This window comes from Triturus cristatus, chromosome 3_2, assembly GCF_964204655.1.
Source record: "Triturus cristatus chromosome 3_2, aTriCri1.1, whole genome shotgun sequence".
Taxonomy (NCBI): Eukaryota; Metazoa; Chordata; class Amphibia; order Caudata; family Salamandridae; genus Triturus; species Triturus cristatus.
This window is the reverse complement of record NC_140584.1, coordinates 821394608-821420973: the sequence shown is the minus strand read 5'-3', so window position 1 is coordinate 821420973 and position 26366 is coordinate 821394608. Positions and strand designations below refer to the sequence as shown.

The following is a 26366-nucleotide window of genomic DNA, read 5'->3' as shown; positions in this document are numbered from 1 at the left end:
GAATAATTAAGTAAGGATTAGGAGAGGGAACGGACCGAAATAGAGTGACAAGCCGGATTACGGGCTATGGAAATTCTTACCTCCATGCAATGAAGGAGACAAGGTTGCGATTGGTCAATGCCGGATGGGCTGCCAGTTGGGAGTGAACTGCCGGTAAAATGATGGTATAGTAGGTAATGTGGCCAGTCACATGGGTGGTCACGTGCTCAGGAGGAGTGCAGTGTGAGTGAGTCGGAGGAAGGGAGTGTATATGGGCGCCATGTTGGGTGAGTGATAGAATTAAGCGAGGTAAAGGAATACAGCGATTACAGCGATCAATGGAATAAAGGAAGGACGGGACATTAGGGTCAGCATAGTGATAAAATTAATAATCAGTACTGACATAATGGTAGACATAGGAATGCAAGAGAAACCAATAAAAATAAAAATCATAATATTACATAATCAGTGCCGACACAATGAATATATGGAGATGTGTTCTGCTTGGGTTTTCGGATCAGATAGAACCCGCTCAGCAGAGCCTCTCTAACCCAGCCAGAACGTTACCCTCTCCCTAGGGCCTATTCACAATCCTCCTGTAACTATATATGTATACCACCTAAGGACAGGGAATTCCTACTATATATATATATATATATATATATATATATATATATATATATGTATCTAGACCTCCTATAATACAAGTGGCGGCCTCGCGATCCCAGACGGACCCAGGACTTCCTACCCAGACGGCAGCCTCAGCCTCGCGGTCCCAGACGGACCCAGGACTTCCTACCCAGACGGCAGCCTCAGCCTCGTGGTCCCAGACGGACCCAGGACTTCCTACCCAGACGGCAGCCTCAGCCTCGCGGTCCCAGACGGACCCAGGACTTCCTACCCAGACGGCAGCCTCAGCCTCGCGGTCCCAGACGGACCCAGGACTTCCTACCCAGACGGCAGCCTCAGCCTCGCGGTCCCAGACGGACCCAGGACTTCCTACCCAGACGGCAGCCTCAGCCTCGCGGTCCCAGACGGACCCAGGGCTTCCTACCCAGACGGCAGCCTCAGCCTCGCGGTCCCAGACGGACCCAGGACTTCCTACCCAGACGGCAGCCTTAGCCTCGCGGTCCCAGACGGACCCAGGACTTCCTACCCAGACGGCAGCCTCAGCCTCGCGGTCCCAGACGGACCCAGGACTTCCTACCCAGACGGCAGCCTCAGTCTCGCGGTCCCAGACGGACCCAGGACTTCCTACCCAGACGGCAGCCTCAGCCTCGCGGTCCCAGACGGACCCAGGGCTTCCTACCCAGACGGCAGCCTCAGCCTCGCGGTCCCAGACGGACCCAGGGCTTCCTACCCAGACGGCAGCCTCAGCCTCGCGGTCCCAGACGGACCCAGGGCTTCCTACCCGGACGGCAGCCTCAGCACAAGTTCACCCTATGATTACTATAACATACAACAAGGGAATCAGTTTTACTATGTATCAGATCACACAAGAACTGCCAGTTGAGCACAACCTGTTCCCCAGTTCGAGGGGCTCCTTTCTCCCTTATTCAGTTACCACTTACCTGATCAGGGTTAACATCTGTTCATGTCAAGTCACAGCTGACCAAAAGAATAGGCTACCCTCTTATACAAGAACACGCAGCACATGTTGATTCACTACAAACTGGGTACTTTATTACTCATTACATACGTAACCACATAACATTACACTATAACATATAACCTGCAAAGAAAAGTGAAAGATTAGGTTGTACACTCTAATAAAAAGGGGTTGACATCACCTTGGTCGTGTGTAGCCTGTACTCAATGGTCATCTAGGTTCCCTTCTCGTCTGTGCCTCGGCTCGCCTGGAAGTTACACCTCCGCAGTCACGAATCTACTCCCTTCACCCTTCTCCGAGTCACTGGGACCTCTTCCTCATCGGCTACTGTCTTCTCTCTGGCTATTCTGCTAGAAGAGTATCTGCTCCTCGGTTTTTCTCCGTCCTTAAGTTCATCATCTGTCTTCCCTGGAATAAGTAGTAGCTTTACTGCTAACGGCTAGGTGCCACCTATGGGTTGAAAAATAAGTGCCCCTATCTGCCTCAGACTTTCACTAATATAGAGGTGCATTTCCTCATGGAAAATTCCAGCCCGTAACCTGCCGCCCACCAAATTCTTGTACCTCCCCGTACCAAGGACACGTTCCCAGCCGGCCGGCCTGATGTAGTGTCTTCGGCATGAAGAAAAATACAATCCTTCGATAAGGGCCGGCCTGAACCGGTTCTCTCCAAGCGAATAACACCTCATAACTAAAACATCACCCTCGACCTAGAAGCTTCCCAAGCTGCCGGAGCAGAAAGAAAGATGGAGTCTCTCCCGTTTGAGGCCTACCAGGCCTGAATTCAGCACGGCTCCCTGAAATACCCTCACTACAGGACAGGGTACCCCTAATACTAACGAATCTATCCCCTAGGCTATGTGTGCAAGCCCTGATCTATGGGGAAGAGCACAGGATCATGTCAAAATGCCTAACAAATAGACTCCATTCACTACTCTAACCCTTAGACTTGGATGGAAAGAGACTGAAGTCACACCAGTTGCCCTTTAGCATGAAAAGGCCGGGAAACTCGAGCAGTACAAGATGATAGAGAAACCGATTAGTTTCAAAAACCAATAAAAATAATAATCATAATACTACATAATCAGTGCTGACACAATGAATATATGAAGATGCTAGAGAAACCGATAAACTACAGAATTGTCAGTAGTCCGAGTAGTAGTACCTTGGGACCGCAGTGTAAGCCATTTCGGGTGAAAAAAGAGTTCTACGTGTTATTATTTGGGGATTCCACTCCTCTTAGATGTTTTGCAAGGGAAGGGTCAATGAAGTACATGGCAAGGAGGGATCCAAGAAGTTCATAGTAAGGAGGTCCAATCCTCGAGGCGGTTCAGCCCTCTGTGTATACTTCCAGTTTTAAGAATCCATTTCAATTCCTCTTTGTTCATGAGTTGGGAGAGATCTGCGCCTCTTGGTGGAATTTTCACAACAGAAACCACTGTCCAGCGTATATCGTCCTCAGTGTGGCCTGTAGTTTCAAAATGTTCGACTAACGGTGCATTAGGGGTTTTGCATCTTTGTCTACTTCTGTGTTTGCAGATTCTTATCCGGATTTTCTGTGTGGTCTGACCTATGTAAATCATATTGCAGGGGCATAAAATGGCATAGATGACATTGCAGGTATTACAGTTACTGAAGTGATTGTGAAGTTTACGTATGTTCCCAAATATGAACTCTTTGCAGTCAGTAGTAAAAACACACACAGAGCAATTTCCACATCTGTTGTGACCAGTCACCGGAGGCAAGGACCAATGGTCATGAAGTGTACCCGTGTTTGTAGTACTGGGGAGTGCTGCTCTAACCAAATGGTCTTTGATATTCTTGCTTTTCTTAAAAGCAAAGAGGGGTCTCTCAAGGTTAAGTATTCCTGCGTTGACCACATTCCAGTGTTTTAGAATACTTTTGCGTAGTTTGTTGGAAGAGAGGGAGAAAGTGGTTACGCATACTATGCGGTTTTCAGTTATCTTAAGTTTGGGTTCCAAGAGAACTTCCCTAGGGCAATACCATGCTCTCTTAAGGGCACCACGGATCAGTTTTTTGGGGTAGCCTCTGGAGGTCAGTTTGTTGCTCAGTGTCTTAGCTTCCCTAAAGTAATCCTCCTTAAGGGTGCAGTTCCGTCTAATACGTAGATATTGAGAATAGGGTAGAGAGTCTTTTAAAGCCCTAGGGTGATTACTACTGTACTTCAACAGAGTATTGCGCTCAGTGGGTTTCCTGAAAAGGCTGGTGATCAGATGTCCATCTTTGTGTGTTATATTTAAGTCAAGAAATGGTATGGATATTTTGTTTTGTGTGAGTGTAAATTTGAGACCACCACAATTATTGTTTAGCCAATGGAGGAAATTTTCAAGCATGGTTTGGGTATCATGCCAGATCAGGAAGATGTCATCTATGTAGCGTTTCCAAAGTGACATTGCAGAAAAGAAAGGGTTCTGTTGAACCAGTATATTATTTGTCTCAAGTGCATTCATGTATAGAATAGCTAGGTTCGGTGCAAAACCTGCCCCCATGGATGTGCCCTTGGTTTGTTGGAAATAATGGCCATCAAATAAAAAGAAATTCCTGGTCAAGCAGATCTCAAGGAGTTGCAAAATAAAAATGGTCGGGACTGCGTGTGGTCTGGTGCGTGTATCCAAGGTTGCTTCAATGATGAGTAGTGCGTCTCGTTGAGGGATGTTAGTATATAACGATTCAACATTTGTCCCATCCACTCCCTACTATGTTAGAGACAGCATGCAGATGATTACCCTAGTAGAAAATCATAATTACAACCCCTCCACTGATACACTTTGCACCCTTGATGTTGAATCATTATATACTAACATCCCTCAACGAGACGCACTACTCATCATTGAAGCAACCTTGGATACACGCACCAGACCACACGCAGTCCCAACCATTTTTATTTTGCAACTCCTTGAGATCTGCTTGACCAGGAATTTCTTTTTATTTGATGGCCATTATTACCAACAAACCAAGGGCACATCCATGGGGGCAGTTTTTGCACCGAACCTAGCTATTCTATACATGAATGCACTTGAGACAAATAATATACTGGTTCAACAGAACCCTTTCTTTTCTGCAATGTCACTTTGGAAACGCTACATAGATGACATCTTCCTGATCTGGCATGATACCCAAACCATGCTTGAAAATTTCCTCCATTGGCTAAACAATAATTGTGGTGGTCTCAAATTTACACTCACACAAAACAAAATATCCATACCATTTCTTGACTTAAATATAACACACAAAGATGGACATCTGATCACCAGCCTTTTCAGGAAACCCACTGAGCGCAGTACTCTGTTGAAGTACAGTAGTAATCACCCTAGGGCCTTAAAAGACTCTCTACCCTATTCTCAATATCTACGTATTAGACGGAACTGCACCCTTAAGGAGGATTACTTTAGGGAAGCTAAGACACTGAGCAACAAACTGACCTCCAGAGGCTACCCCAAAAAACTGATCCGTGGTGCCCTTAAGAGAGCATGGTATTGCCCTAGGGAAGTTCTCTTGGAACCCAAACTTAAGATAACTGAAAACCGCATAGTATGCGTAACCACTTTCTCCCTCTCTTCCAACAAACTACGCAAAAGTATTCTAAAACACTGGAATGTGGTCAACGCAGGAATACTTAACCTTGAGAGACCCCTCTTTGGTTTTAAGAAAAGCAAGAATATCAAAGACCATTTGGTTAGAGCAGCACTCCCCAGTACTACAAACACGGGTACACTTCATGACCATTGGTCCTTGCCTCCGGTGACTGGTCACAACAGATGTGGAAATTGCTCTGTGTGTGTTTTTACTACTGACTGCAAAGAGTTCATATTTGGGAACATACGTAAACCTCACAATCACTTCAGTAACTGTAATACCTGCAATGTCATCTATGCCATTTTATGCCCCTGCGATATGATTTACATAGGTCAGACCACACAGAAAATCCGGATAAGAATCTGCCAACACAGAAGTAGACTAAGATGCAAAACCCCTAATGCACCGTTAGTCGAACATTTTGAAACTACAGGCCACACTGAGGACGATATACGCTGGACAGTGGTTTCTGTTGTGAAAATTCCACCAAGAGGCGCAGATCTCTCCCAACTCATGAACAAAGAGGAATTGAAATGGATTCTTAAAACTGGAGGTATACACAGAGGGCTGAACCGCCTCGAGGATTGGACCTCCTTACTATGAACTTCTTGGATCCCTCCTTGCCATGTACTTCATTGACCCTTCCCTTGCAAAACATCTAAGAGGAGTGGAATCCCCAAATAATAACATGTAGAACTCTTTTTTTCACCCGAAATGGCTTACACTGCGGTCCCAAGGTACTACTACTCGGACTACTGACAATTCTGTAGTTTATCGGTTTCTCTAGCATCTTCATATATTCATTGTGTCAGCACTGATTATGTAGTATTATGATTATTATTTTTATTGGTTTTTAAAACTAATCGGTTTCTCTATCATCTCCATATATTCATTGTGTCGGCACTGATTATGTAATATTATGATTTTTATTTTTATTGGTTTCTCTTGCATTCCTATGTCTACCATTATGTCAGTACTGATTATTAATTTTATCACTATGCTGACTCTAATGTCCCGTCCTTCCTTTATTCCATTGATCGCTGTAATCGCTGTATTCCTTTACCTCGCTTAATTCTATCACTCACCCAACATGGCGCCCATATACACTCCCTTCCTCCGACTCACTCACACTGCACTCCTCCTGAGCACGTGACCACCCATGTGACTGGCCACATTACCTACTATACCATCATTTTACCGGCAGTTCACTCCCAACTGGCAGCCCATCCGGCATTGACCGATCGCAACCTTGTCTCCTTCATTGCATGGAGGTAAGAATTTCCATAGCCCGTAATCCGGCTTGTCACTCTATTTCGGTCCGTTCCCTCTCCTAATCCTTACTTAATTATTCACCAGATATTTACCGAATTTGCCCCCTCTCCGGACCTTATATATCTTTAAGGTAAGCTCGTTTCCTTTCATCTGGAGCACCCGGTTCTATCTTATATCATGCCATGCCCTCAATTTAGTTCTTCCCTTCACAGGCATTGACCTCAACTCGTCCTGTTTTTTACACCACGGCCCCCTGGCCAAGACGCGGCGTTTACTTAGTTGCCTTAATTGGCAACCCCAGGTAAATTCAATTCACTCCCGGAGTTGTTTCGCCCGTTTTTTCCACATCACCTCCCGCCTCCATTCACGGCATGAGACCACACGGCGTTCTTTTTCCGCAAACACGTCCTCTTGATTGTTGCATTGTGGCTACCCGGCCCAGACGTGGCGCCCTCACCTTATGTGGCAACGTAACTCCCCTTGCGCAGGTCTATACCACATCACCCCGCCTCAATTCACGGCATGCCATTGATATCACACGACGTTTTTTCTTCCGGCACTCCTTCACCAAGAAGGCAATTTCTCCTTATCTTCACTATTCCTCTCACACACTTCAAATACTCTCTCTCTGATTGTATCATGATCGTGACGCCATTATTATGAGTTCGCATGTAGATTGCCCCTGATCTGACGTCAATGATGTTTTTTTCGTTTATACTATATTTACTTTCTAAATGTAATAACTATTATGTTGCCATTTTCTTTCCCCTTTTTCCCCCAACTATTGTATGTTCTCGTTGTCTGTTAAACTTTAATGTAACTTCAGGCATTCAAACATGGGCAATTTAACTGTTTAGTCCTGATGATGATCCGAAATCAGATAAGGATCGAAACGTCCTCGACTGTGTTGCCTACCTTACACATTCAGAAATTGTGTGTATATAATACATTGTGAAGGTGGCAAGATTTGTATTAAGATGTTCCACTACCTTTTATTTTCTCAAATGGAAACATCATTATAATTGCCTGAATATGTTTCACAATTGTATGTCCTCCTGATATGTAAGTCTCTGGATACAGGCTTGTGTCCCACTACGACTCTACTTACATTCTTTGAATTGCTGCTATTTATTCCTACTTATTAAAGCTCCCAGGTCCGGCTGGACACTGGCTAAAATATAGTACCAACCTTGGCTATATTTATTATATGTGTAAAACATTTTTCGCTTTCAGGGACCACTGTTTCCTGTAATATAAGTCCTTCAGAGAGAGCAGCCTTGACCTGCTAGGACCATTCTCCCCTGTGGGCTTCAGGCACATACATGGCAGGGGGCCTGACTATCCGAAACAGCAACCCTCTGAGAGTGACTGATAAAGAGTCATGGACGGGTTACGGCTCACCGTTGGAGGCCTCAGTTTGTATCCATTCAGAACCGAGAATGATGCATCTAAGCGTGCAGTGCACTAATTGCAAACTGCCCCTGCACAAGACTGCTGTAGCTTAATAATGTTCCACATAGATCTGGGTTCCCATTTGGCGCCATATAGATTGGAGCATGGATCCGGCCAGGGTTCTCTTCCATGAGTACCTCGAAGCAGCCAAACTGCTAGGCTCTGCTGTAACTGTGAAGTCTTTGCTGGAGTGGGGATGGTGTAAGTGTCATAATTGCTGCCAGTGCGGCAAATCACCCCGAGACACCATCTGCTAGGTTTGTGTCCAGATCCCAGACCACGAGTTCGGAACCAGGTCACCTCTCCACCACTTTATGAACCGACCATGTTGGCAGAGAACCTGCTCCTATCTTTGACTGCTTCTGGCACCTGAGGGGAGGTGCCACATGTATGCCTCCGCCTCTAAAATCTGTGGCGGAGAATTTGGCGTTTGTGGACTTGAAACAACCTCTGTAACAAAGATCTGGACGACGAATCCCAAAGAAGAGCATGTATATGTGTCCGCTCATTCACTGACACGCAATACTCCTACTGCGGTGAACTGGTGGACCAAACACTGGAAGCGGTAGGGGACCACCCAACAGTAACCCAAGCAACTCCCTCAGGTTCATCAGCAGAGCAGAAAGGAAAGTCCACACAGGTTAAATGTGCTATGGGTGTTCTCTGTCACCTGGGCACCAGAGTCTGTATAGGGTGGACCCGTTTTGTTTACTTAAGGTACGAGTTGGAATAAGGACCTACCCTCCCTGAGCCCCATATAATATATATCAATGGAGCATCGAGTTGTGGCACACTGATTACAAAGATTACAGCCCCTGGATCGGGGTCTGCAACCCCATTGATCTCTCTTAGACATATAATATCAAAGAAAGCTCCTCGTTGAATGAAAATTGGTCTAGTTCCTCCATTGGCAGGCTCAAAGTCTGCTTAAAAAATCAAAACATTTATGATTGCTTTCTTTTCGCAGTAAGCACTTCAACTTTGTTGTTTGTCTCCCTGTTTGTCATGTGAATGTTACCCAGGTATGGTAGTGATTTGAATGGGCAGTGCTGTCTGTGTGCGAGGATTACTGATTTACATTTGTTTATGTGGGAAGAGGGTATGAGTCACCGTAAAGGGCCTTCCTGGCTGCCGAAGGAAGTGCCCCACAATGCAGTGGGGAAGAGACCTTGTAATTGCTGTGAGCTCTAGCCTGGTGGTCAGTCTGTTGGTCCAGAGCGAGATCCCATTCGTGGTTTGCAGGTTTGTCTCATTGTTCTGTGGTTGCATGCTGGTCTTGTGAAGGAGATGAGCAAGGATTGCAGGTTTTATGCTAAGGCCGTATTTTGTTCCCACCAGGTGTTAGTTGCAGTCACAATAGCATGACAGGAGTGCTTGGACGCAACATGGTGGCACTGTAGTCTGTGCGTATGTTCGGCACCCTGCATTGCGCACACCCGCATTACGTCAGTCTCGTACTGACTAGTTCCATCATGTTCCCCAGCACAGGTTGCACCACTGTAATCCTGTGTTAGGACAGAGGGTACTGCACTCTGGCCTTAAATCTTCCAGTTGCATAAGGCACCGTTATGTAAAATAAGTTGCTGCAGCCAGATCTGGTGCAATGAACAATGCAGTGCAGTGGGTGAATAGTGCAAAAGGAGAGTTCACTGACCTCTATACACAAACTTAATTTTACTTCATGTGGTCCTGCCTCTTACTGGCACATTCTCAATCCTTGACATTAGCTCTGCTCTGTGCATTGGTGTAACTCAGAGTGATGGTGCCCCCTGCAGAATATGTTGATAACCATGATAGTGCTCACTCATACGTATGGCAATCCACCGATAAAACAATCCATATTGGTATGACAATAGATAGTGTTCTGATCTGTTGCCAGCGCTTGTGGACCTCGGTTTAATTAAAATTAGGTTCTCACCTCCTTTGGGAGCAAAGCTGGAACTATTTCAAGCCCATATTTATAAAGAGAAAAATCTGTCCCTTCTCTGGCACAATTGTGTTGATGTTCTAACCAGGCAGGAGTAATGATTGCTGTTGATTGTGTACATTTTGGCTCTTTCCATCTTAATAAATGTCTTTTATAGAGATTTATTATATTGCTAGAATGATCGCCAGAATTCCACCTGTGGGTGATAGTCCCTTCACAACTACGCATAACATAACATCGTATTGTGATATATGACGTATTGTTCTGTGGGAACTAAGTAGTACAATAAAAAGCAAATCCGTTTTTGTTCACCTCGGAAGAATGAGAGCCTGATTGGAACAGGTTCAAAGCTCACATGTCCAATGAAGCTACTGATTATCTGCAGAGGAGGCATTGTTTCACTGAGCTAACATACCCATCTGTGGACCAATTGGGACTAACCGGTTTTTTACTATCTAGAATAAAAGATAGTTTCCCAGACCTTCTGAAATGTACCCCTGTTTTGTCTCGAGGATGGAGTAATTTGGAGGCGACGCCAGGAGAGGAGCACTGGTGGTGGGGTGTGGGGGAAGGGGGAGTGGGGGTTGAGAGGTGGTTCACAACCACATTTTGTATCCTTAGCCCCTAAATAATCTGTTAGAAGTCTGGTCGTTGGTGTTTATATGAATGTAGTAGCGATGTGTATGTCACAGTGTCTAGCAGTGTCAAAGCTGTGATAGATGCCAGTATGTGTTAGGTGAGGTAATGTAGCAATTAACACTTGGCATGGTCTCTTTTGGCAGTGGAGGATTGCTTTAGATGCCAAGTGATGCAAGGAAAGGGGAAGCCCAGTCATGCTGCTAGCCTCACCTTGCTGATGATTGATCCTTGTCTCTGTGTGTCCACCCACACATCGCACATTGTGACTGGATGATCTCATGTGTGAGACTTTACCAGGCAGCGTCCTGCGGGGGTTGTACATGTCTTCACCAAGCCACATATCTTTCACGTTTCTCATGACTGATGGTGAAACTTGAGGTTTCTCTGCAGTCCTGTCCTTTTATGAGGTCTTCCTGGAATCCTATAAGATAGTAACTTGCAAGGCTAGCACGGTGACCTAGATAAGGATACCCTTGCATTCTTGTGGGCTCTTATTCGTGGTGTCTGGTCACAGCTCAGGGATGTCATCATCCAGGAAACTGGCTCTGTATATACTATACCAAAGTAAGGTATGGTGTGCACAGAGTCTACTGGATTTACAGAGGCTTAAATAGATAACACTAAAAGCTCTATTTGTGGAGTGTGGTCGAGCAGTTAGGCTCATCAGAGGGCTGTACACACTCAGGCAAGAAATGATTACACAAACTCAGAGACTGAATCCCACACCGATTGTTTTGTGTAAAAAGTTATTACTTTGTTCTTTTATTTTAGAACCAATGGAAACTCAGTTGCAGGTAAGTAACCATTTCAAGAATAGCAATAATACTTTTCAAGATGCAATTGGAATTGTTTTGCAAGGCATAAAATTGCTTTACGGTACTAGAAATAGTTTGGTATTGTCAATCACAATTGTAAAACTTAGCAATTGTAGAAAGTAAACATTTGAATTAAATAGGAGAAATGCAATGCAATCCTAACGATGGAAAACAGTTATATGCATTAACAGGTAAGTACAAGACAAACTCACCCAGTCTTCGGGGGTTGAGGCTAGCACTGAGCAAGGGTCAGATTGAGGTAAGTACTGCACCACCAGCAGCACTGGGGCAGCCAGGTGCAGAGGTCACTGGGCCCAATGGTGCTGATTGCAGGTAGGTACCCGCGGGTTCAGGGCATATGACCTGGGGTTTGAAGCAAGCGCAGGGGGGCCACAAGGCAGCACCAACCTTACACCACCAGTGGCACAGGGGTGGCCGTGTGCAGGGTGCAAATCAACATCAGGTGCCCAATGGTTTTCGATGGGGAATCTCGGTTGCACAAAGAGGCTGCAGGCTCGGTCAAAGACTGGATAAAGATGACCACTGGCTGGGCATGTAAGTTGGGGATGTAGAAGGAGGCTTGGGCACCATCGGCTGGGCTTCCCAAGGTCGGGGGGCTGAGGATGCTTGGGTGCCCTTCGGAGTTTGATTTCTTTTACCGGAGCCGGTCACAGGGACCCTTCAAGATGAGGCTGCAGGCGTCTTCCTGGAGTCCAAGAGAGGTCAGCCAACACTGGATTCGAGGTCAGGATCGCGGGGGAAATGTCACTGTACAGGTGAGCCACTCAGACTAGGGCATTGGGTGCAGAGTGGGCAGGTGTCGTGGATCCGCCCATATCTGGAATCTGTGAAGTTGGATTTTTCTGAACCGGGTCGCTGTCCTCGGGAGATATGGTCTTTTTTGAAGTGTGGACAGTCTTCTTCGGATTCTGGAAGTCACTGGCCACAGAGCAGGCGTGGTCTTCTTCCGCAGGGTCTTTGAGCAGGGGACAGGCCAATAGGGCTGGGGCCGAATCAGTAGTCCTCTTCCCAGCTTGGCTGCATGGCCTCTAATTCATCCTTTTTTTCTTAGGACGCAGGAATCTGAGGATCAAGGTTCAGGGGTGCCCATAAATACTTAAGTTAGGGTCGTTACAGGCACTGGCAGATGGTAGCAAATGGGCTACTTGCCTTTTAGGGCAACTACACCCTTCGTATATCTCCTCCTTCTCAGGAGGGGGCATACCCTAACCTGATTGGCTAAAATCCTTCCACTCAAGATGGAGGATTTTCTAAGGAGCGGGGTCACCTCGGTCCAGGAAACCGTAAGGGTGGTCCTGGCAGAGAGGGGACACACCTCTCCTGACTACTAATTTTTCTGCCGACCTTGCCGACAGAAGTGGGGGCTTGGTCAGGGGGCGGGCATCTCCACTAGCTGGAGAGGCGCTGGGTAGCATATCAACGGGCAGGAAGCCTTTGAGGCTCACCACTCTGAATGCTGTTCCTGCTCCACCCCAAGCAACCTTTGTCCCTGACCCACGAGAGCACAAGGGCTCCCACCTCAGGAGGTCAGCATGGTGTAACCTTTTATAGGTATAAAGTTTATGTCTTCACCCTGAAGGCAGTTTTTTTCTCCAGCACCCATTTTTTCAAAACCTAGTTTTTGTGGATTTTTGAATACACAAAATGCAAAGCAACCAACCAAAAGCATTAGCCCATTTTTAACCCCCCCCCCCACCACTAAGGTCTAAATCAACTCTCAGCTTTATTCCACAGTCCCACACCTTCCCCTTATTCATTCGCCTCCGCATCATTTTAACGAAGGCCCAATGGGTATAGGGAAGTTCTGAAACCCCTTGTGATATCTAATGCACCTCAGCTCTTTTAATCTTAACCCCCCATTGACTACCATCCATCCGTTATAAGAGGTACCACGTTTTCCTATTCATATCTGCTCCACGGTCCACAGATCTTTCTACACTTGTTTGGAGAACCTTTGCTTTTGTAAACCAGCCTTTCTGCACCCATATATTGGTCTGTTCCAATGTATAATTTTTCTTTAGTCTGGTGTCATCAGTACATCAATCTCGGGCTATATTTCTCTTGGCCCCCTTTAGGCCAGTGGAGCACAAGGTCCTGAGCTTGTCAGCGTCATTCTGGGTGCCTAGGATAATGTGTTGCAACAACAGCGGTACTTCTGTTTCCAATACCTTTGATAAAGTTTCAGTAATTTCCTTCCAGTGTGCCCGTAGTATATTCCGTCGTCATTTGGTGTGCAGGAATATACCTCTCTTCTTTCTATGCTTCACACAGAGGTCACGCTTCACACAGAGGTCACGCTTCACACAGAGGTCATAAGGTAATTTTGAGTCGGGCCAATTAGTAGAGCCTTCTCTTTTTGTACTAAGCTTCATATAGTGTTTTGAATTGCATAAGTCTTATAGTAGCATTTATGGTCAACTCTTGGGAGGTGCATCAAAGTTGCCTCCCAGTGTGTCTTCCAACGGGCCCAGGTCCACCTCCCATCTCTCCTGCAGGCCACTCAAGTGGTCAGGAGTATTGTGTAGGGGTTTCTTTTTAGGCGTATTCTGTAGTAGTGTTATGGCTCCCTTCATAAGGTTTGCTGAAAACTCTCCTTTCAGTGGGGTCTTCCATCCATTTTTGGGCTTTCACCAAAGTTCTTTAAAAAAGGCAGATGAAAATTGGTACATGTCCCACTCACCTTTGTCGCACACTATGATACCTCTTAGACCATTCTGACTGGTCTCTGGGTTTTAGATAGAAAATTATTTTTTGTGTATGTTAGACTGTCCCACCCACACACCCACTCTGTTAGCTGCTGGGCTCTGCATGGTTATTCACGCCTCCACATAATTTTGGCTCTCATTCACGATTCTGCATCATTTTGGGCTCACATGCTTTTATTCAATGCCCAGTTTTAGATACTGCGCGATGGGAATTGACTTATTGTATTGTGTCTAGTAATTGGCCTGAGTTTTTGTCCAGATTTTCCAGTTCTGAGATACCCACCTATCCCAGGACCCTTTTTGAGTTGTGACTCTTCCTCTTATGGCCACATAGGATGAATAACTGAAGCTTGAGTGTTCGGTCGTGGAGTAAGCATATAGCTTCTCCTGCATAGTCTGCACCCATGGTAAAATACTCGCCTAGCCAGCTGGATATGCCCATTAATAATATACCATCATCCAGTCCATTGGTCAGTGAGTTTTATGATTTCTTAATTTTTTTTAAAGGCCCTTCATTTTTATTTATACCATTTTTTGGTGATAATCTCATTAGCAACACTTCCCTATTTTCGAGACACGTTATGACCTCTCTTTTGTCCCATTTCCCCACGAGTTGTACTTCAGGCCTCTTTTACTATAAATCACCCATCTTGAAAACATACACTTTGCTACAAGGCAGTGTGTGGTTTGACCCAGGATACCGAGGACTAGTGTGGCCCTGAGTTTTTCGACCAGTTTCAACTATTATTTCCTTGGTTTTAGGATCTTGTCGCCAGCTCTGCATGCAGTTATGTTTCCCCTGCCGTCCGGCGCCCTTTCTGCGCTTGGCCACAAGTAAGGCTCAGTTACGTTGAGAAGTTGCCCGCTGGTAAAGACATCAGGAATCAGGCAAGTACAGGTTTTTTATTCAGAAGCAAGTTGCAGATATAGGAACCGCCCCATGAGCTATGATTTAAGCAGCTCAGCCCCAAATGTACACTGAAATTTCTTCTGACAGGGATAGTAGGTACACTGATGACCTCACACATTCCACATGGCTCACAATACTTCACACCACCTAGGACAAAAGAGTATGAACAGGTTCACACACAGTTTATTTGGTCACACCTGTCCCTAAGTGTCCCTCTTGGAATACATTTATTACACTTTAGCACAGTACTTCAAACGTATACTGAATCTTACTTAGCCTAGTCATATATGGTTGGTGTAATGCTTTTCTTTATACACTGGCCGAAATCCTGGTCTCAAGGCCGTCATTTTTGTTAGCGATGCATCGTCTTTTAGGCGATCACTTCAGAGCCTAATGCTATTTTCTGCTTATTCATTTAAATGCGGCCTGTCTTATGGTGTCTTTAGAGTGGCGGTTGAGGCACCCAACTTTAGACCTCTGTGGTTGCCATTGATATTCCTGTTGTTTTTTTTAGGGTGCTGATGCTGAACATCAGTGATGAAATGGACAAAAAAGAGGTGGATTCACTCCTTTTCCTGTTAAGAGATTATGTGGGTCATGGGCGGCTGGCTAAAATCAAGGTATGTGTGCATTACTTTATCCCTCTAATAACTAGTTCAGACTTGTGCATTCTCCTCTAAAGGAAATGCAAAGTCACAGTTTCTTTAGAGTGCCTTCCAAGTGCACCCAAGGAAGGTTTTTAAGATAAAAAAATAATTTGCCTTTCATTTTCTGCACGATTTAATTATTTTGTGGTCTGTAGAATGATCAGATTCTTGGGCAGTGTGCACAGCTGTGATACATTGAGTCTGTTAGAACGTTTATCGAAAGGTAAGCAACCATAGGGGAAACCCTTCACAAAACAACTGCACTTGATCTGTCGGCGTGAAATCCTTTGCTCTACATCTATCTGTATGTGGATGGATTCCACTCGTACAAGAATGTGGCACCTACAAGAAGCCGATTGGCCCTAGGGAGATCACCAGTCTCATGAGTCTACTTTGGCCACGTGCCAGGTTGAGAATTAAGTAGACAGCCTTGTAACGCAATCCAGAGATGTCAATGAGATGGCTCATAAGTCCTAATGGACACATCATTGCTAAGACCTATGTCTAGTACACTCTACAGATTCCAACATTCAATGCCCATTGTTCTCTCTCAGTTCACGGGGTGACTTTAGAAGTTACTGGATAAAGAACCACCATAATTTCAGGTAGCTACTTAAAACCATTCTATTGAGAAAAAAAAAAACATGGTCGGATATCATCACAGAGCAACTTTACAAGCAGAAGGATGCCTAAATTAATATCAAACGTTTTTTGCTTTCAACTTGTATTAATATATAAAATGACAAAAACTAACTACTAAATAATATTGAAACACAATGCATGTCCCCATAGGGTTGTTTTATGTAACCTGGGCTCCTTTCAGCAGCTTCAAAGAAATCATGTCAAAATTAAAAAGTTATTAAAGTGAAAGAACTAGGAAGGACATCTAATACGTCTAGAATCGAGAAGTAGTGGGTTTCTGTGGTCCTGAAACAAGAGTGAAAACTCCTATTATTATGTTTACTCTCTCTTTGGGCAATATATGTGCACATTCCATCCTCCGGCCATGCCTTTTTATTTTTTAATTACCAGTCGCTCCTCCTTCCATGGGAAAGATACCTGAGACTTTAGCTCAATGGCCTGGGTATGGTGTCCCAGTTGACACAGGTTAAGTATTTACCCAATATACGGGCAATGGAATTAACCTGTTTTTCTCCAGAGCAGCACACAAAGGAAATTACTAATTATGCTGTATGTACTAGGTTTCCTCATAGGCCAGAAGAGATCTGTCCTGTTTTTGCAAAGTGATGGGTTGTGTTACTTAGTTCACATGGCAGGCACTCCTGTATGTTTTGTGATGGAAGACACCTCAGCCAGAGATAGGGCAGGTCTTTTTTTTTTTTTTATTGCAGATGGTCCTTCCATGGTGTTTTGTGTTTTACAGATTGCTGTAGAAGAATGGCTTTGGATTGCTGAGCGCACAAATGTTGCATCTAGTGTGTTTTTCTATGCACAACTTTGGCCAGGCAATACCTATCAAAATTTATGTGGAGAAAAACATATGGTTCAATATTCCTGCACCATAGGGGCGTCGGGGAAAGTTTGCTATTACAGGTATTATCACCATTGCGCTCTGCAGAACTTGTAATGTGGTGGTAATACACCAGCAATATACCGCACCCTGTGATGTCAGTATTTGGATAGTGCGGTGTTGCCTCCCCAACTACTGGTACACTCATAATGAGGTCCTTATTGGTTTTCACATACCAGTGACACAGTTTTCAGCCTCATGGCGATGGTGGAGAAATGTTGTTGCTTACTGGGAGCCACACCCTTGTTTTGGTTGTGACATCGGAAAGGAATCTCATCTCTCTAGCTATCCTGTGCTCTACAGGTCTCTCTCTACCTCAGAAGCTAGGGCTGGATATTTACAGTGTAAACTAGAGCTGGTTTCATCTGGGGAAAAGTTGAGTGAAGAGAAACGTCCAGTCCTGTTGCCTTGAGTTTTAAATAATTTCCACTAGTTAGTGAACATAATTATCCACTTTTCCCTTTGACTCTGACTGTGGTTTCCGCCTTAGACATTCCTTGCTGTGGCCATTGAGCTGGAGAAGGTGAACTTACTGGCCCCTCATAAAATGGATGTGCTGGAAAAGTGCCTGCAGAACATCCATAGGGTAGACCTGAGGAAGAAGATCCAGAAATACAAGGAGGCAGGTAAGAAGACATTCCATGCAGGTTGTAAAGTCCTCAGGCATTCTAGTACTAGCAACTGCAGGTTAACATGCATGGTGCAGTCTATGCACAAGGAACTAAAAGTAACCAATGTAGATGTTTAGAGGTAACCCAGTGTCTCGCCACAAATGGGCCTTGTGTCATGTGCAGTTAACCGCTAGATACCCAAGTTAGGACTGCATTCTCAGATAACCATTGTTCACAGTATTATGCTAAATGAGGTTGGTGTTTCCAGCGTTGATCCCGGTGGGAGCTCGATGTTTGTTTTATTAGTGTCCCTCTCGTAACACCACCACCAGAGTGTCACTTCCAGATAAATTAATTGTTGTGGGTCTCAGTGGTGAGGATAAGTTATGCTGGGGCTTGTAAATCCAATCAAATGACCCCTTCTGCCTAGCCAGGGATTGTTTCATTTGTTGGCCACCAAGGACAAAAAATAGGGGTAGGCATGACATTGATCCTACAATATAGATAAATGCACTTGGTGTAAATGAAGCGGGGATGCTGTGAATCCGATTGATCACTGTATGTGTTCTGTATATCGTCCCCGGTACACAAGACCAGAAGGATTTAGGTGAGCTGGGTTCCTCAACAGGATGTTACTGTAGTTGTTAATATTACTTGTTCAAACTAAGCCTTTTTTGGGTAGGGAGATGGTAAGCCCTTACCATCTGGTAGTTTCAGATCAGCATTACCAATACCCCCTAAAGTGTACATTTAGTTGTAGTTTCTATTTACTTGGTTCAAAGAAAAAACACAGTTGGCATTTTATAAAGGAGCTCTGTTCATGAGAAGGGCTTGTTCAGGTCGGTTTAATTTTGACTGGGATAATGCTGACCTGATAACCTTTTCCCAGATCCCCTTTTCCCTCCTGGAAGGAATTCTGGCTGGGTTTACCCTTCCACCTCATACTGCCTATCCATGAAAGAGGTATGCACTGCTCATAAAGACAACCTCTTCAAAGAGAAATAGCTAATACCTCTAAAGAGAACTTATTATACGATCACCAAGTTGCACAAACAATTGCAAAAATGAAAAAGGTCCCCTGATGATTTTCTGCTCTCTTCCTAAATACTGCAGCTGCCTGCTAAATTTGGATATGCACCCGACGTGCTACAATACAAGAGTTTCTCAAAATAACACTTTAAATGCTTCCAAGTTTCCACTACCCTCTCCTTAACTGTATCATCCTTCACAAAGTGTCTGCCTACACCACCCACAAGACCCTTTGCCATGCTGTATATATGGCCAGTTTTACTGCACATCCTCCATGCCCTCCGCTTAATGCCATACTGTGAACCTTCGATAACTTGTATAAAAGTGCTCCGGCCACTGAGCTGGATATGATCTTGTTTGCTTAGGTAATTTGTGGCAATAGCATGGCACTTTTATGGGTGTTCTGAGATGCTGTATGTGTGCAGAAATGCCAAATGATAAGCAGGGTTCGGAGCAGCACTAAATGAAGTGAGCATTCTGCTTCAAAGGCTACACGTTTTAAATGATCTAAGGGCATGTGTTCTGGAATACCAAGAAACTACCACACCTATTTGCTCTCTGTCTACCAAATCTCTTGACCCGCACATACTGATGAATCACCACAGTCTGGGGGCATTTCCACCGAGTTTGGTTGCTTGGCTGTATTTTAGACTGGCTTTCAACCGTGACTGTAGTGTTGTGGAGGCTAGGTACCTTTTAGACTAGCAGAAGGCTCCTATGAGACTTATCTGTGTGAGCCAGCTCTGTCCACTCTCTGCCCCAGAAGAGCAGTTTGTGGGACAGAAATGCATGAGGTTATATTCAGGAAAGAAGTGCAAGAATTTGAGGTCTCAGTGGTGCATTGGAAAGAAAGGAATTGTAGTCTTGTTCAAAGGTTTATACTTCCAGGAATCATTGTACCACACATATCCATGTCTCTTTTTTTACTGGCCAAATGATTAACTGTGGTGAAGCTGGCGATGGGACAATAGACTGAGATTTAAATACTTGCCCAGCTGTATGCTACCTGGTACCCAACAGCATTTCCTTCACCCTGGGAAACTGTGATTCTTATACTGCATGTGGGGACCCGGGACACCCCCCTGGTAGCCTCTTCAAAATACTGTTTGTTTACATGCTTACCCTATATGGTACATTGGTGGGTTGTTTTATCTGTATGCTGATGAATAACAGGCTCAGCTCTTTAAGATTTTTTGTGCTTAATTTATAGTCACAGGGTCAACAAAGAGCGCCCAGCGGGTCTACGTCAATGCGCTAAAGGCTTTTCCAAACCTCACCCTGGGGGAACCCAAGCACAGTTTTGAGGTAAGTGAAAACAAGGCAATTTACAAATAAATACAAAATATGCTGGCACTTCAGACCTTAAAAAGAACAATACACAAAAAATCAAAATTATTGCTTTATTAAGTTCTGGTTTCGCCTGATGTTTTTTGTTTAGTTTGGGGTCTCTTTTAATGTTCTAACACCGGTCATAAATGCTAACATCTTCATTTGCTTTGAGACTTGTGACATATTTTTCCTTTTAAAAGACAGTCGTCCTGCCCTAAAAATGGCGGGGCTAGTCTCACTGTGAACTTGCGGTCCAGTGGAGGAAAGACTTCCAATTGCACAGCCAGTCGAGCCTTTGTTGGCAGAAACCATGTGGCTCCCCAATCTCTAAATAAGGAAAATCGACCACAAGTTTGGCAGGGTGGTAACACTTGCCATTTATGCTAGTGCTCTCTTCTTGCCAAACTCTAAATGAGACCCTAGAGCCAGAGAAGGCATCATGCCCATGGATCTGCCTTGCTTTGATTTGAAGAGTGATACTACTGTTGGCATTACTTAGAATTGCCTGGCTGCAAGTAATGTCTGAAACAACATAATTGTAAGGCGAATGAAAAGCAGGCTCTGAGACTTCTGACAGCAGATGAGGACCCAAACTGCTCAATTTGCAGAATTACAAATTGGCATCAGGTATGTCCTGCACTTGCCATTTCCTATCTTGGACGTTCTACTCCACCTGTGATCTGAAACTGAGATGAGGATATACACATAATTTGATTCATCTTTGAGGTGATTCCCATGGATTAATGTATCCTACATATCCAAATCTCTCCCAAAGACCCTGCTCATTATTAGAAGTTTGTCAGTGTTAGGTTGGAAAAACAAGCACAACTAGTTAAGAGGCATAATCCAGAAAAAGACAAAAGAAACCAACCTGATGTAGTTACTGCATTTGGTAAAGTAAATGTATCCAAAAAACAGTAGTCCATCTGTACCTCCTTTTTTTTATCATTCTTTTTTTCTTGATTTGCCATTCTTCACTTTGTAGCCTGAGTGGCCCATATACATTGCATTATTTTCTTGTTATATTGAATTTTGTGCCTCTTTTTCTTTCTTTTTTGCTGTTTCTGAAGATTGTTTTTTTTTTGCATCTTCTGCGCTCTACTCATATCAGAACGTATAGGTTGATTAAAAATGTAAAAGACTTCTTGATCCTCAGATTTGGCGTCTTTAACACCTTAAGGATCTTGACTAGAAAGCCAAAATTTCCCTGCCTTTGATGCTATAACCAGGTTCATTTCTACTTGACACACTAGAGCACTTAAACCATCTAGGGACATTTTTTGTTCCTGTTTCAAAACACTTGACTCCTGTTTAATTTTTCACTATTGCAGTAACTAATAAGCAGGGCTTGAATTTTTAAAGTATTTGTTTGCCGGGGTTTTGACATGGAGAGAGTCCGATTTATGTTTTGCAATAGCTGTTTATTGGCGGGTGTGGCATTCTCAGGGTGTGTGTGCATTGTCTGTTAACAGACCCTACAACAGTGTGGCAGGTGTGTATGTGGCAGGTGCAACGTGAAGTGTGCAATGTGTGAGGTAGATAGAGATGTCGGTTCAGAAATGTGAGGTCTATGGTTCAGGAAGAATAGGTGGTTGTCTTGGGGACAGTAGTCAGCTGCATTGTCTAATTGCTACTTTGTTACCTGAATCTGGAAGTAAAGCTGTTGAAGACTGCCTACTCGTGTGGTGGGCCTCGCCCTTTCTTACCCAACAACAAGCAAACTACAGGTGCTGTTGTACCATCAAACCAGCCTGCCAGCCACATCATTCTGAAGCCTTTGAGAGTCTGCTCTAGTTACCTTGTTTTTACCTCAGCCAAGTCATAAGTCTTTGTGGGCTAGATTTATTTAATAAGTGTGAAAAAGAGCACATCCAGGGCCTCACACTTTAAAAAATTGACATACTTGATCTTTCGCCCTGATTATGAGTTGCATGATACTGTCAGGGTGCAAACTCCGAACACAGAATTAACACTACTGTGTGGTAACACCCTTCCAGTACCATGTAACAGCACTGGTAGTAAATGTGAGTTAGAGGGGCAGACTGGGGTGGAGAGAGGGAGGCCTTGGTTGTGGCGGGAAAGGGAAAATGTTCCCTGTAAGGGAGGAGTTTTAGTACATGTTCCATGCCTAACTATTATTCATTTCAAAGATCATTCTGGGACTCCCTATGACAGGAGATTTTGTGATGTGTCTGAATAGTACCTTGATGACGTTGCAAAATGAAAGACTGGCCGCAAAAAGTTGGTGCACAATTTCCTCCACATTTGCGGCCAGTCTTTTAGTAGATGCTCCTTACTGTTCTGAATATATTGCTGTCTTTCACTGTAGCAAATGTGCCCTCTCTGCAGGGTCAACCTGGATTTTTCTCCTTTTGCTAGACCCTATCTTTTTGCTGCCTACACTTTACCTTTGCTAACCAATGATAAAATGCATGTGCTTGCCTGTTCAACATGGTGAAATAGGCATACCCCTATGTAACGGGGTGTCAGGGACAGGCGGGACACAACGGTGTTTCAAACTAGGTTTTATTGATAAGTATCTTTCTCTTTCCCCGGTCAGCCAGAGTTCTAGGTCTGTTACAGTTGCAGAGACTTCCGTCGTTGGCACTCTCTTCACTCCTTTCCCCTCTTGACAGTCCTGGCTCTTAATCTCCGCAAGGCGTCTTGTGGGTAGGTTCTCCCCGGGAAAAGGTGGTCCCCCAGCCGGAAGAAACAAAGAGAAAGGCGCTGTCAGGTGACCGTTTTACTGTAGTCTTTCCCTAATTCCAGGACCGGGTGTGAGGAAGTTATAACACCAGTGCTTTGACCCCTTAGCGCTCCCCCACGCCGTGCCTAGCCAAGTGTCTACTAAAGGAAGGGAACACAGGGAAAACCTCTCCTACACATGCGGTTTGCCTTCTCTGCCTAACCAGCCCGCTACTCGGTCACGTACCTGACCGAGCCACGCTCCTCCCCGGGGAACGTGGCTGGGCGATGCACGGGATCCCGGGCCTCCTGGCCGTTCCAAGTCCGTCTCGCCTCCTCCTCCTTCGATCCGCTCCTCTCCTCGTCCTCGTTCGGGCCGCTCCTCTCCTCGTCCTCGTTCGGTCCGCTCCTCTCCTCATCCTCGTTCGGTCCGCTCCTCTCCTCGTTCGCCTTCACTCTGCTCCACACCAACACTCCTCCGGGAAACGCCGTCCAACGATATGCGAGGTTCTTCCTGTTTTGGCTGCTGCCACTCGGTGACGTCAGGGGAGGGCGGGCTCAGTGTCTCGTAGCCGCTCCAGTTAAAGGGACCAGTTCCTCCTGGGCCTGACCCGTGCTTCTGATCCACGAAGGGGAACCATTCCTCCTGCTGTGGGGTTACAAGAGGAGGTGAGACGGGTATCGGAGTCCACCACTCGTTACAGTCATAGGCCTCCACATGTCCCGCACTGTCACACCCTAATAGGCATATTTAACTAGCTTAGTCCCTAGTATATGGCACAATGTGTACTCAGGTCCTGGAAGTTAAATGTTACTAGTGGACTGCAATACCCATTGTGCTCCTCACTACAGTGACAGTGCAGACATGACTGCATAGCCACCATGTGCTTTCTGGCGGTTCCAGTTGTTAGTTTCTAATTCGACCTGTCACAATAACTCCTTTTGACTGGTTGAAAACTTCCTTTTAAATATTTATAAATCACCTATATCTAGGCCTTAGTGTCCCCGTAAGGTAGGGCACATGGTATTTAAAAGTGGGATATGTAGGAATTTAATGTTAGAAATATCCTTGCAATGCAAAGGTTATTTTCACTGTAGTATAGAAAAGCACTGGATTACATTATTATATTTAATAATGTATCCTTTGATTAGGAAACAGCTAGAAAAATATTTGATCTATTTGTTAATATTTATTATAAATACAATTTAATGGTGAAGTCAGATTTCTGATGAATATTAAGGGAAAGGTACTTTTAGAAAGTTAACCTTTTCCCTTTTCCCTTCCGCCTAAAGCCTCTGGAGTCCCATTTGCATGTACTCTCCCACTTCTGCTAGCCATTAAATAGCATTTAAATGGGTGTGAAATGCCTGTTAGGAGCAAACATTAGGGTGGCCTGAATGGGCAGAGATGACCCATCTGAAACTGACAGAATATAAATAATTTTTGACATTACAGTGTCAAATCCTGCTTGAATATCAAATCCTGCTACACGAGATTGCTGTGGGTTTACATATATCACTTGAGGCGCCTCTTTCTCAGGCAAATAATAGCTGGCATCTGGGCAGGGCCCTTTCTTTGTTTCCCTAGCCACCCAGGCCGGCTCCAATCACATTGTGCCTCTTGCTGACATTTCCGGGTCAAAACCTGCCTGACAGGTCTGCTGGGGTTTTACTGTAACTATTGGGGAACACTTCAGGAGGCAAGAACAGGATGCCAAAGAATTCTTGTGAATCCACTGTCTGAATGCTGGAAAATCCTGCTGGGTTCTACCAGACTTTTGCCTCTGGGTTTATTGAAATTGCAGTTACTACCCTAAACTGGATTTTAGGTTGAGTTATGGGAGGACACTGTCTACCAAAGTGCAACATGCACACTCACTCACTCACTTCATCTTGAAAATGCCTAACACTGATAGGGTTAGCCCTGAGACCTTTACCCTATTAGTTTTGGCGTGACCTTGAGTCATTTCCAGGCATCCACTTCAGAACGCTCCTAGACCTGTGAAAGATCATAAAAGGACTGAACCTGCTGTTTGAGACCTGAGAAGAGGCTAGAAGACTGGACATGATGTCCCCCATGTCCCCAACAAAGAAATGTACTCCAGTATGTCATAACACTGACATACTGGTAAAGCTACAGGGTCACAAAAAGGTACAAGGGGCATATTCTTGCAACTGCCAAGTGGCAACTGGACTTGTACTGGACCCAGCTGTTTGGCTTCTGACAGCCCGTGAGTCTATAAGTTCCTCCCTTCAGGTCCTAGGTGACTTTAGAACCGTACTCCTGTGTTGGATTGGGGCTTAAAGGACTAAAGTCAAAAGGTAAAATCTTTTGACCTGGATGATCCTGGTTGGTGCATCTGACTCATGCTTCACCGCAATCGACATCAAATGACGCTTAGATCACAGTGTACTGCCACCATTTTTAATCATTTGCTCTTTGTATTTCTTGGTTCTATTTTTTACTTGAAACTTTAAAAAAAAAATGTATCACTAGTTTCCCCTATTTGATTGTCATCTTGGTACTATTTATATATTTTGACTCTTGTTTTCTAATTCGTTTTGGGATTTTTCTTTGTTTTGCATTTCAATTTTATTACTGTTTTGAAACTGCATAAATACTTTATATGTGCCCTGCGTTAAGCCTGTTCGTTCTGTCCATAGATACCAGGAGGTTGAGCTGAGGTTCAAGGGCTATGTAACGGGAGGTGGGTAGCCCCTCCCCAACCCCCCTAATAATTCAATGTTCGAGGCATAGGAGCTGTAGATCATATGCTTGTGCATAGATCGCCATCTAGTGATGGGTCCAGATGTTTGCACTTTGTTTTTCTTCAAAGAAGTCTTTCAAGTCACGAGGTAGGTGACTCCTCCCTTACGTGATAGTGCGAATGGACATCGACTCCATTGTTAGATTGTTTTTTTTCACCATCGGGTTCGGATGTGAATTGTTGCGCTCCGGTTCGGCACTGTTCCTTCGGGCCCCCTTCGACGCGCAATCCACTACCCTCGACGGTATTATTTATCGATCGCATTTCCCACCCTCCGCATATCCTTTTGCTCTTGAATCTTTGATCGGAACATTCATGGAAGTCCGTTGGACATACCCGCGCCGGGATTGATCGCAGCTGATGGAACGGACTCCATTCAGGGTGTCACGCTAAGTTTGTGTTCACCGACTTGCATGAAGTGTGCAACCTTTACCTATCCCCGGAACACGACGAGAAAGACTGCGATGCATGCCAGTCGTTTCACGCGATGAAAACCCTCCGTGATCGTCGGGCTTGACGTCACAAAATGTTCCAGCAAAGCGGCCTCCTTGCAGAAGAGTCCGATCACGACGAATCGCAAGCGCAGGAAGCCGAGATGGAGGAGGAGCACGTCTCCGTATCCAACGCTGACTTTCCGATGCCGAAGACCTCACCCTGGCACAACGGACAGTGAGTAAGGAGCCTTCATTCCCCTATCATCTCCTTTATAAGAAAAAGGCTCCGGTCCCTCCTCTGCCTTCGGGCCAAGGTCGGCCCCGAGAAAAAGTTTCGAGCACCCCGCCTTCAGGCTCGGCGCCGAAGCACAGACAACAGCCTTCCGGCTCTGGCTCGACTCGTCCTC

General features: G+C 44.9%; 1 protein-coding gene across 10 annotated transcripts in view; it reads left to right on the top strand.

Annotated features, from left to right (window-relative positions):
• Positions 1-26366, top strand: part of CFLAR (CASP8 and FADD like apoptosis regulator) — a 388388-nt gene that overhangs the window by 221387 nt on the left and 140635 nt on the right. For all 10 annotated transcript variants that reach the window (XM_085649017.1, XM_085649015.1, XM_085649014.1 and 7 more), the window contains 3 exons: positions 15440-15545; positions 17594-17729; positions 19954-20048. In XM_085649017.1, coding sequence (XP_085505143.1) covers positions 15440-15545; positions 17594-17729; positions 19954-20048 — 337 coding nt within the window. The remainder of the gene's footprint in view (positions 1-15439; positions 15546-17593; positions 17730-19953; positions 20049-26366) is intronic.